The sequence below is a fragment of the Patagioenas fasciata genome, chromosome 7, assembly GCF_037038585.1.
Source record: "Patagioenas fasciata isolate bPatFas1 chromosome 7, bPatFas1.hap1, whole genome shotgun sequence".
NCBI classification, from domain to species: Eukaryota; Metazoa; Chordata; class Aves; order Columbiformes; family Columbidae; genus Patagioenas; species Patagioenas fasciata.
Window position 1 is genome coordinate 28312685 of NC_092526.1, and position 12891 is coordinate 28325575.

The 12891-nt window shown below is 38.1% G+C and overlaps 1 protein-coding gene across 4 annotated transcripts in view; it reads left to right on the plus strand.

The window, feature by feature from the left end:
• Nucleotides 1-12891, plus strand: part of MYO1B (myosin IB) — a 109071-nt gene that overhangs the window by 74713 nt on the left and 21467 nt on the right. For all 4 annotated transcript variants that reach the window (XM_065840391.2, XM_065840390.2, XM_071811211.1 and 1 more), the window contains 7 exons: nucleotides 5128-5232; nucleotides 6668-6730; nucleotides 7528-7728; nucleotides 9639-9865; nucleotides 10034-10234; nucleotides 11701-11794; nucleotides 12237-12386. In XM_065840391.2, coding sequence (XP_065696463.1) covers nucleotides 5128-5232; nucleotides 6668-6730; nucleotides 7528-7728; nucleotides 9639-9865; nucleotides 10034-10234; nucleotides 11701-11794; nucleotides 12237-12386 — 1041 coding nt within the window. The remainder of the gene's footprint in view (nucleotides 1-5127; nucleotides 5233-6667; nucleotides 6731-7527; nucleotides 7729-9638; nucleotides 9866-10033; nucleotides 10235-11700; nucleotides 11795-12236; nucleotides 12387-12891) is intronic.

Below are 12891 nucleotides of genomic sequence, written 5' to 3' on the forward strand. Positions count from 1 at the left end.
ATTTTAACATAATCGGAAGTGGGGATGTGCCGAGGATAGAGCTGCAAAACTAAAGGCTGCAGAAAGGGAGGGACTGGTTCCATTCAGCCCTCATTGACCAGAGAAGAAGTGTTATCAAAGCGGGGAGCTTTACACAGAAGGGACCCTTGTTTGGACTCCTAGGTGCTATGGAGATTATTTTAAAATGCAGTTAAAACTGAATTTCAGAAGCAGAGGTGCATCCTGGGAAGTTAATCACCATTTAATTAATCACATTATAATGTAAGTATTTAGAAAGGCTTATTTTGCAAAACACAGGTTTATGAAATTGCATTGGCTGACCGTTTTCAACAGAGGAACTATTTGAAATGCTTCGAGCAAATATACACAAATGCTGCGCTTCAGGTTGTGAGAATAACGTTTTGCCCTACAGCAGCTATTCTGCCTTAGCAAAGGAATGGATATGATTATATAGTAGGTTCTTGCCTATTTGTAACTCTTGTTGCTCAGATACACTGGAACATAGTGTGATTACATATATGTGGAATATTTACAGTTCTGGTTCTTTGCTTATAGAGATATTTACAGGGAAGCACAGAGATTATTCTAGTTTACATGAGATATTTTTCAGTTAAGTTTGATTACATGGATGTTCGTATATGTAAACAGCAAAGCACAGGATAAATATTGATAACATATCTTCACTAAATTTGCAAATAATTAAAAAAAATGTTATAACTGGGTCACACGCAGCTCATTGCTTTCTATATACAATAGTGCCTTTTTATTTTCTTCAAATGCACTTTCCCCATTTTACTGATTTTCATTTTCTAGCATTTATATTTCTTAGTTTCATCTCATAAACTTTTATGCTTCTGTGGTCATTCATAAAAATCCCCAGACACCACAGGAGGATAAAAATTGAATTTGTTGGTTTTACCATTCATTCCACCCTTCATCTCAGTGAAGCAAGTATGTTGGTCTGTAATCATCATTACTTTTGCCATCTGGCTTTTTCTGTAGAAGCCTCAATAGGAGTTTGGGGGCCTGATGGAGCTACCTGGGGTCACCAGTCTGTGTTAGGAGCTGCATTGATGTTAAAAGAAGTTACTTTCTGGAGCTGTATGAGTTAGAGCAAAAGCATCAGCCTGTATGTCTTTCCCTCCCCCCACTATGATCAAAAAGTTCATTTTACTGACATTAGTTCTGTCAAATTCAACAGTCCCAAGACTTGAAACATTTATGTTTTAAATTATGCTTTTCCTTTAATTACTTCTCACGTATATTTTTTTTTAGTTGTATTTGTTGAAATAAGGTATTAGAAAAGGTGTTGCTGAACAGCTTTTTGTCAGTGTGGTTGGCCTGAGCAATATGTAGATTTTTGAATTGGCTCTCAACAAGAACTAGTGTGATGGAAGATGAAGAAGGAAGAGGAAATATTGAGAAACACCTTGTACAGGTGTGATACTGATGGTATAGCCTGATGGTATAGTCTGTAGATTTGGATCAACAACATATGCTTGATTTGGGGAAAACAGTGGAGAGGACACAAGAAAATGGAACACTTTAACTAGGACTTTATTATGCAGATGGAAGATAATAATTTACTCCTACCTACTAGTATGGAAAAGTACCCACTTTTCAGCTTTAAGTAGGTGTCTTAGTTGCCTCAGTGTCCTGACAATCAGTGGAATCTGGGTACTCACAAGTGAATTAGAGTTCTTTGTGGGGAGAGGAGGTTAGAATGTGGCTGGTTTTCAAAGGAAAATACCCTGGTTTAGATATTTTGTGTTTGTAAATCTAAGGCAAGAAATTAGACTCAGTGTATGGAGACATTTCTGCCTGAGACCAGTAAGAGGCTTTTAGCCTTTTTTTAAAGGACAAAAATATTTTTGTCTGTTTGCTATTGATATTTTACTGGTATAACAATGCATAAGGTTAGGAACACCAGTATATGTTTTTTCACATGATTCTATGATACACATGGCTGGAGTGGTCTAAAAAAGAAATTAAGTAACATATTGAGGAACAAAAAATATTTTCCTTGGGGTTTCAAGCACCTGTATGTAATTCATGCAATAGCAGTGGTTCAAAACTAGAACTTTCTAACCTTTCATGTTTGACCCTAACAACCTGAGAGAGTACAACATCGTGATCTCTTTGTGTGTATGAGCACTATGTTTATACATGGACAGAGTTTTGTAGACTTGCTATTCGTGAAATGCCACCCTGATGCCCAGTAGTTTGAAGGCTGATAAAGAATAAAGCTGCATGAGCAAGACACTGTTATTTGTGAAGTGAAAAACATGGTGAAGTAGGCTTTGATTTTTGTCAGTGACTTTTTCTACTTGTCTGAATTTATTGTTGCACCTGGTAAAAGATGGGGAGGATAAGCTGAGGGTGGTTGGTTGATCTGTTATCTATAAATTTGACATGACTTTAAGCCTATCTCAGCTGACATTCTGTTTCCCAGCATCTTTAATTTAATTTGAGAGGTTGGGTATTTTTTTTCTTCCCTGAAGGTTATATTTTGTATTCCACAGTGATTTCAAAGGGATAGTTTAAAATGCTGCTATAAAAATGCAGAGATTGAAGTGGTGCTCTCAACATTAAAGTAGCAGAATTACAGCCTGGAAGAGAATCTGACAACTTGAGATGCGCTGGTCTCAATTTTTTTTAATCCTAAGAATATTTGAATTTACCAACTTTTCCTTGCTTTGGGTCTGACTGTGCTGTTTCTGTGTTGGTCAAAACCTTTTCTGTTGCTTAACACCCTTGGTCAACATAAGGAGCAAATACAGTCTCTGATGGCTGGGTCCTTCCAGCCCATTCCTCCTGGATGGATTTAGTGATGTGCTATTGCTGACATTAATCATTCTCTATTGTCTCCTGAAAAACAATGTCAGAAGTCCTTCAGATCCCTTCTAGTTCTGCATATTGACTTCTAAGAGCCTTCATTAGAAATATTGGGGGACAGTTCATTTGTGAACATTCCCCAATGCCTTCTGAAGCTCTCACATAATTAAAAATTAAAAATACTCAGTAAGGGAGAATAAATTCACAATCTCTGTTGCCTGACTTAGATTTACTCAAAGATAAACACACTAACTGATTTTTTTCATATACCATTTCTTAAAACCTGTAAAAGAAAATGCCGCTTTCTGAAGTGTATTTAATTAACAAATGTCTTCTGGTCTGTTTGGAGTTAAGTGTTTTGAGAATTTCAGTAATTCTGAACATTTTTCCTAATTTTCTTTGCTGTAATTAACCATTGGCCTTTTGCACTGTATCATACATAAATTAAAAAATTGCCTCTGCTCTTCAATGACTTTTTTTTCCTGGAATAGCAATTTTCGGTGGCTTGGCAATGTCCAGTGGAATTTCATAGCTTAAAGTGAGTGATTTGTGAAGAACTCTGTGGGTTTTGGTTTGCCTTTCTTTTGCAAACCATAAGTGTCACAGGTACATAGCAAATTAGGAAAGCATCTAGCAATCACTTTAATATATTGCTAATGGCCTTTTGGTTAGATGGTTTAGCTGGATTTGCATTTCAGCTTTCATGCTCTTTTGAAGATGAGGACTGTCTATAATATGTGAGTGAAATGTCCTGCAGTCCTTGTAACTGGAGTAACTTTGTATTCTCTCTTCCTTCCCATGTTGTTCCCTCCCTCTGCTGAGATGTGTCTGCCAAAGGCTGTATGTTTGGCTTTTTGAGACAAAAGATAGGTGGTGATTTAGAGATGTGAGGATGTGAGAATGCTCTTCTCTGATAGCCTTTGATGTGCCTCAGTCCCTTCATAATCTTTGGATAGAACCCACAGATACACTCATGTCCAAAGCAGTAATAGTAACATTTATGCAATACTTCACATTTTCAGTGACATACAAATATGAGTCTGTTAAAAAGTCTGATCTACTTGGTGTGCCAAAGAAATGCTAATGGATATATTATATTCTGTGTTTTTCTGGAAGTAGTATAAGTACTGACTGCAGTTTATGTAATTTCTTTTTCCAACAGAATGCAGTAAGTATGACTTGTTTGCAGTGCTGATTTTTGATGCATGCCAAATTTTAACTTTCTCATTTAGAGCTGTGCAAGTTTTGCAGTGTCTGATTGATAATTGCAATTGGTGTGAGGGGCAGAGTTTGATGTGGCTGAGAAAGTTTGGTGATCAACTATGATCTTGCTTTACTTAAAACTAAAATGATAAAAGTAATCTGTGCTACCTCAATATTTTCTAATCTGCTTGTGTGTTCTTAATCTCATGTTAGCAACCAGATCCTGAATTTAAAACATTTAAATGATTGTAGTTGCCCTGAGTCATAAAACTTATATCACCATAACTTAAGCTTCACAGGTGTTGTATAGCAGATTTACTTGATAGCATTAAAAAAGCATAGTGGTTTATTCTGCTTTTCAGGCCGCCTAAATAACCAAATTTTTTTTTGACAACTAATAATTAAGACAGAACTCCTTCCAGGGTCTGCTCTGTGCCCCGGTCCCTTCTGCAGAGGGTCACATGCGTGCTTGCCCCAACCCACTGTTATATGAATTAGCCTTTTAAAGGATTTTTTTGACTGATAAAGTTCGTTTAATTCCCAGCATTTCCTGGGGCAGTTCCCTGAGCAGTTTGTTGGCAGGGAGGTGGTGGGTTGACCTCTGGAGCTGATAATCTCTTAACCCAGGCTCAGCTGCAACCAGGAGAGCAGTTTAGGGCTTGGTCTGCGGTGAAGTACGATATTTATTTGCTGATGAGTGGTCCTGGTTGGAAAAGAGCTAATGCTACCATCATAATTTTATTTACCAGAACCTGCAGGAGACTACATTTTACACAGATCAGTGCAGGTAAAACTATTGTTGCTCATTCCCTGACAGCACTTGTGCCAAGGAATCAACACTGAGGCATCATGAATATAAAGCTACAGAGTTTTTGTCCCTCCTGATGGAGGAAGCCTCAGGAAAGGATTTGGTCTAAAATTTCCAAATTAATCCCATTCTCAATAGAGTATTACTCAAACTATCGCATCACAAAAGCTGGAGGGAGCAGTTAATAAAGCAGCTTGTTGACTTGCAGCTGCTGCAAGTGACTCCAGCTGAGTTCCAGAGTGTTTACACGAGAGCAAACACAAACATGTTTTATCTGACAGGACAACAGCTTTGAGCAATTCATTATCAACTACTGCAATGAGAAGCTGCAGCAGATCTTCATTGAACTTACCCTCAAAGAGGAGCAGGAGGAGTACATCCGAGAGGTAACCCTTAATGGATCTTTCCTTGCCCTCTTCCCCTTGCCCCTGTAATGAAGATACTCAGGAAAGTGCACTGAAACCTCTTTTTAGGGAACAGTCACTTTTTGACCACAGGCCTGGCATGGAGCATGTTTGCGTTGGACCACGTGGCAGACTATTGTGGCAGACTATTAAGCAAAAAAAGTTGGGTTTGTTTCACATTACAAGTTCTCCAGGTATAAACAAAACCCAATTCTCATTCATCAGCTACACTGACTGGCAGTTCCGAGCAAGGGCTAATTATTAGAAGACTAATATTGCGTTCTGCTATTAGTGCTAATTACGCTGTGCTTTTGATTATGAAGTCTCATCTGGGATACACCCTGACAGCGGCCACAGCTAATCCCATTTCAAAAGAGAATTGGATGGGTGAAACAAGAGCATACGAGCTGAAAAAAACCCTACAAGTAGATTTTGGTTCTTGTTTTCTTTATGTTAATTACTGAAGGGAGCTGTGTGAGCTTTAAATTTAAGATGTGCTTTGGAGCCCGTACTCTGGTGATTGATGGGATTCTGTGAGTGAATGTCAAGTTAAAGTTTTAATAGGTTTTAACAGCACTCCCCATGATACACAGACAAAATACCAGCTTGCAGCTGTAGAAACTGGCATACGCTGTCCCTATGCAAATTGGATGATACCGTTTTGCTGGGTAAACACTTTAAAAAATTAAATAAAGATCCTGCTTTATAATCCTGAGGATAACGTGAAGTTGTGGTGAGTCTTCTTTTTTATTTTTGCATTCAGTGGTGAAACTCTTGAAACACCATTACTGTAATTTGCTTCTTGAATGATCTTTCAAATACTCTGGAAAAAATAAACTGTAAGATGTACCACAGAATGCAAATTGAAAATGAAGCTCATATTTTATTTTTTCAGTCTTTTGCGCTACCAGTGTTACCTCCTGATGCATTAGCATCTCATCTTAGAAATCATATTGCTGATATTTGAAAAAAATAGGATATTAGCAATATCTGCCAGACTTTAGATTTTTCAGATAGCCTTATCTAAATTTAGCCCTCTTTCTTCCTCCTGTTAAAAAAAAAAAAAAAACAACCAAAGAAGAGCTTAGAAATGTTGATCTGGGATGCTTGCGGGGAAACGGGTTTGTTTCCTTGTGTCCAGTGGGCAGTGGGAGCAGCTGGCGGGGGGCCAGGGAGTGCATGGGAAGCTGACACGGGTGGGGGAAAGGAATGGAGAGCGGGTTTGGCAGCTGCTCAAGGACAGTCCTTTTGCGTAGATAAATGTTAGCAGTAGATGATTGCATTTCTTTTTTTAATAAATAAAAGGTTTGTAAGTACATAGAATTAAATTTGAAATTAACTGGAATATAACTTAAATTGCCTAGAGGAAATATTCCTCAATTGTTTTCCTATTCATACATATTTTTTTTTCCAATAGGGGATTGAATGGACTCATATTGAGTATTTCAACAATGCTATAATTTGTGACCTAATAGAAAATGTAAGTTATATTCAATAATCTCTCTGAATAATTTTTTAATGCATGAACTGAATTTAGCTGTGAAGTCTGTACACATCTTTACACACTTTGATTTTATACAAGAAGCAACTCATTGTATAACTCATTTTATTTTGTATGGTAAAAGTTATTTTGCTATTTTTTAATGAGACTACGTGTTACTTTGTTAGAAATGTTCAGCAGCATCTATGCCAAAAAAAAAAAAATCCACAAACAAAAAAAACCACAAAAAATCCACAAAAAACCAACAAACCAACCTTTAAATGTTTCCGTTGAACGCTGTTTTCACTAGCAGATATCACACGATGTGTTATAAGTTATATTTCTTTTCACATGGAAACTAGAAAAATCAAAGACTTGTTATTGAGTGTTTTAGATACAGAAAGTACTTGTATCTAATAAGAGGACTTCCAAGGACTTAGTGCAGCAAGAAGGATAAAATTCCTCAATAATCGGAAAAGAATAGGTTTTAACAATTAACATAGAAGGTATGCTGGTTTTACTCCTAACATGGCTACTTTCATTTAAGTTGGAGTTTCTACAGTCCGAGTAAATGACACGAAACTCCAGTATGAAGTTCAAGATTTAGATCTCAAAAGCAGTCTTTCAAAAATGGAGGTACTTGGAAATGGGGATAAGGAAAAAAACGAAGCTTTGAGATGGCTTGAAGAACATTTTTCTGGGTTGCAGAAGTCAAATGAGAGAGAGCAGTCTCCTTTTTATGCCTTGAGGGAAACGTGATGGAGACAAACACTAAAGCTCTTGTCTTGAAACTTCAGAACCAAACTGGAATCCTGGCCATGCTAGATGAAGAATGCCTGAGACCAGGAACTGTTACTGATGACACCTTCTTAGAAAAGCTGAACCAAGTCTGTGCCACTCACCAGCATTTCGAGAGCAGGATGAGCAAGTGCTCGCGGTTCCTCAATGACACCTCCTTGCCTCACAGCTGCTTCAGGATCCAGCATTATGCTGGCAAGGTACCTGGTAAAACGGAGGGTATGCAGTGGTTTAGGGTGTTGTACCTGTGGGAAGCCAAGGTTTGGTACAAAAGGAAGGCTCTTTACCCATTAAATGATATTACAGTAATGAAGGAAAATTGCTTGAGTCAATAGTTGATCAAAAATCACAATGAGAGTGGTGAGAGCCTGGCCCAGGTTGTCCAGAGAGGTGGTGGATGCCCCATCCCTGGTGACATCCCAGGCCAGGCTGGACGGGGCTCTGAGCAACCTGATCTGGGTGAAGATGTCCCTGCTTATTGCAGTGGTTGGACTGCATGAGCTTGGAAGCTCCCTTCAACCCAAACTATTCTATGGTTCTATGAAAAAAAACAGACCTGTCTTAATATTTTCCATTTTAAACCTAAGATTTGTGATTTGGGCTGAAAGTTTTTCTGAGATGGTGCTGCTCTGGTTGAACTCAAGGGCAGTATTCCTTACAGCAGAGGGGAAAGATGTCCCATATGCTTTGGTGGTGAACTGCTTGTGCTGCTGGATCTCTGGAAATAAAGATGTTGTTTAGAATGACAAAAATTCACACATGTCTAAAGGCAAGATATTTTGGAAAACATGTTCTTTGTCCGTGAACTAGCTGAAGTCACGGGATGGATGGTTGAGATTGGAAGTGACCTTTGGAGATCATCTAGTCCAGGGGTGTCAAACTCATTTTCACTGGGGGCCACATCAGCCTCACACCTGCTTTCAAGGGGCCAAATGTAATTTTAGGACTGTACAAATGTACGAGTAGTTACAGTTACTACAGTCTTAATATACCCATTCATTACCTTTATGTTATGTATTTGCTAAGAATATTTCATAATTGCATATAATCCATCAAACAGGCTAGTTCTTAGCAGGCACTGGGGTTCTTCGATCGTTATTGGCATTCACTTACCCAGTAAAGCAGTCAGTGAATTCCGCCTGTTTTGGGAAGAATATTGTGTTTTTCCATCCTCAGCTGAGAACGTTTTGACCCAGTCACTGGACAACAAAAGTCTGATTCTCCTTTCATGAAGTATAAGCAAGTTCATATGAATAGGTTGTGGTTTTTTTTCAGTAGTGGCAATGACCACACCTGTCAGAATCATGTGCTCCAAAGAAAAATGCTGCCTGAGTCTCCAGTGTCTTGCTGTTGTGTGAAATATTTTATTCAGTATTCTATGTACGTAGTACATATCTATGTAGAACTGAGAAATCATGAAGCTGAAGGATCTGTATTACCAGCTGGGTGACTTGTTGCAATTAATCAAACTAAAATAAAAATAAATTAAATTTAAAAAGCCAGTAGCAATCCGAGATCTGCAGGAAGTTCCCCTAGACGCCTCCTGGGTCCCCAGCTGCAGGTCAGAGCGTTGCTTTCATGCTTGTTGTCATTGGACTGTTTTTCTGGTGAAAGATCTTTAAAATATCAGTCCCCTGAGAACTGCATGGGTAGCTGCTTGCTGCTGCAACATCAAGAGGTGATATTTCATATCTCATTTTAGTTAGGCAAATAATGTAAGCATTGGTACTTTGAAAGGAGAAAGGGTATTTTTGCTGTTGTGATTCAAAACAGAGGGAAAACCCTTTTGTCAGCCAAAAAAAAGATCAGTTTGGAGAGTTGGCAAGTAGTGATGTATCCGAGTTATCACAGAAGATTTTTTTTTCCTATTTCAGAAACCAGAACTGATCAGCTGTTAGCAGTGTGAGAAATGCATCTTTCTCGGGAAGTGTGTTCACAGACATTTTATCCACCAAAAAGTCTTCCAAATGTCAAATTTAAAATGAAAGCTGAAATGTCCTTTGTTTTGGATAGGGAGAAAGAAGAAGAAATTAACTTCTTGGTTCAGTTTTGAACAGATCTATGTTATAATTCTAAACATGCTCTGATGTGACTCTTCTGTGTTTTTCAGGTTATGTACCAGGTAGAAGGATTTGTTGACAAAAATAATGATCTTCTGTATCGTGACCTCTCCCAGGCCATGTGGAAGGCCAGTCACTCTCTTATCAAAGCCTTGTTCCCAGAAGGTAACCCTGCGAAGATCAACCTGAAGAGACCACCGACGGCAGGTTCACAGTTCAAGGCTTCGGTCGCTACCCTGATGAAAAATCTTCAGACCAAAAATCCAAACTACATTAGGTAAATTACCCTGTGGCAAGGCTTTGCTGAATTTATGTCTAGGGAAATTAAAAAAACAAAACAAAATCTTGATTTCCGAGGGTAAACTGTTGAAATATATGGTTTAAACTCACAATAACAGTTGTTGACACGTACAGTGCTGTAAACTCCGTTTGTTTTCCTTTTCAGGTGCATCAAACCCAATGACAAAAAGGCTGCGCACATTTTCAATGACGCCCTGGTGTGTCACCAGATCCGCTACCTCGGTCTGCTGGAGAACGTGCGGGTCAGGAGGGCAGGTTATGCCTTCAGGCAAGCGTACGAGCCCTGCCTGGAACGGTACAAAATGCTGTGCAAGCAGACGTGGCCCCACTGGAGAGGGCCAGCCAGGTAGGAAATCAGCAGTGTTCTTATCTGCCCTGTTTGGTTGTTTTTTTTTTTTTTAATTTAATGAACTTTCAAATATCATAAAAGTAAGTTTAAAAACTAAGCCATTTTGGCTCAAGTGTTTTACTTGTCTGTTGTTCCTTAGCATCTGGTTCCAGGTTTTCATAGTCATAGAACATTTAAGGTTGGAAAAGACCTTTAGGATCATCGAGTCCAACTGTTAATCCAACACAGCCAAGTCCACCTCTAAACCATGTTCCTAAGAACCTCATCTCCATGTCTTTTAAAACCCTCCAGGGATGGTGACTCCACCACTGCCCTGGGCAGACTGTTCCAATGCCTGACAACCCTTTCAATCAAAATATTTTTCTTAATATCCAATATAAACCTCCTCTGGCTCAAGATTATGCCCTTTCCTCTTGATCTATCACTTTTTACTTGGGAGAAGAGATTTTAGAGTTCATTCACCAGGAAACCCATACTTTTCAGTAGGGTCAACATTACAGTTCCTTGGCAAAGGAGATGATTTTAGTGATGAACTAACCTAGTAATGGAAAAGATTTTGCATGTGAGCAAGGACAACATGTTGTTTTTAGAATATATTGCAGCTTTTACTGATTTGGGCCTGAAAGAGAGAGAGAGATTAGTCAAAATGACTATGTCTGTAATGATCAAAATGACACTTGTCTTTAATAACGTTCAAAGTGTAGGAACACCCATTTATTCAAAGACAGTCATAATAGCTTCTGTCCTTTCAAGAAAAAAAATACATAATTATTTATCAACATCTATGAGATAATACCTCTTGCACATCGGTTGTATTAAAGATGTAATTTTAAATTGCATAGTATCTGCATGTATTTTACAGATGATGTCCTGGATATGATGAGCTTTTCTTAATTATTTTTACATGTGGCCACCAATAACATGATGTAAATTCCTTTCATAACAGATTAATAACTTTAGCTACAATTGAAATCTTTAGGTTACCTAGATAATGGTGGAAGTGCACTATTGATAACAATAGCACACAAAGTTCTGTGCAATTCTTCTCATTTTCGATAACATTTATAAAATCCAGTTGATGGAGTGTGGAACATTCACATTTGTCAAACTTGTCAGTCTTTGTTTCACGTTTTGATTTATTATGAGAGTCCTTCCTTTTTTTCTTTTCATTTATTTTTTTAATAGTAAAATCATACATATAAAAGGAAAGCAGGCTATTGCTGATGATACAAAAATAGGTCTTTTTAAAATCAAATTATTCTGAACCTTTACAGTGATTATTCTTGCCTTTAGCTAAATAACCAGTGAGTAAATGGGTTAGGTTTCCAATCTTCTTATGTCAAGTGCTATGTAAGAATTTAAAATACACTTTCATATGCTTTCCATAAATTAATCTGTGAATATGTAAACTAAGGAGTTAGAGCTGGAGGTCATGTTTATTAAGCTTATTTGCTTCTTATTAGGGCTGGAGTAGAGGTGCTGTTTAGTGAATTGGAAATCCCTGAAGAAGAATTTTCGTTTGGTAGATCAAAGATATTCATCCGCAACCCAAGGACGGTAAGTGAAAAATACCTTCCCCTGCAAAATCGAGCCACTTTTCACGAGGACGCCTTGTTATCAACAGCATCGTTTACTGCCTGGTCGCTGCAGAGTTTTCTAGATACTGTGCTTTGATGTACTGTTGTGGAATATGGCATTAAATAAAGAACTTTTTAATGTTAGACCCATTAAAATTGGTGTGAATCAAGACTGTCGTAGCTGTCAGCCTGAATTTAATGTAGCTTTTTTGCACTAACTTGTGGCAACGTATCTGCCACTAACCCTGTTGATGTACATGCCTGCAGCTCTGAAGATGAATAAAGCAAAAGGTGTCTGGAGGGAGACTTGAGTAAAGGACAGATTTCTCTTAAAATAATTGTGCTTATGAGTTCTTTGGTCTTTTCTCTCCTACTGTTTTTCTTCCTACATCAAACAAAATCCTAAAAATCTCCACACCCAGCTCTTCAAACTGGAAGATCTGAGAAAGCAGCGGCTAGAGGACTTGGCTACTCTAATTGCGAAGATTTATAGAGGTTGGAAGTGCCGCACACGCTTCTTGTTAATGAAAAAGAGCCAGATTGTGGTTGCTTCTTGGTACAGGAGATACGCAGTAAGATAACATCCTTACTAAATGGTGGGGGGGCGCCTTTTTGTTGTTTAATATGTTTTTTCCTAAAAACCTGATATGATATTTCATATAACCCGCATATGATATTTTTCCTTGATATGTATGAAGAAGTTTTGAAAGAATTCAATTTTTGATAGTATTTAAGCACCAAATGTGAATAAAAGGAAACTGAGTTTCTAGAGACCACTATTAAGTATTTACTTTGTGCTTAAATAATTAAAAAGCTCACCAGAGCCCGTTAGGTCTGGGAGAGTGGGATTTTGTGGCGCAGCTGGGAAGAGCCTTTTTCGTTCAGCTGAAATGCTTTGCTGCCTGGCACTTAGAGTGCTCTCAAAACATATGGTTAATGGGTAAAAAATGTTCGGTAATATACATGTGCAGTTCTGTGGAATTCAGTCATTCCTAAGGCTTTTTGTATTTTTGCCTTATTTGGAACCTTTGCATTTGAGGCTCAAGAATGCTGCTTGGGAGGATCCCAGGGATTTAT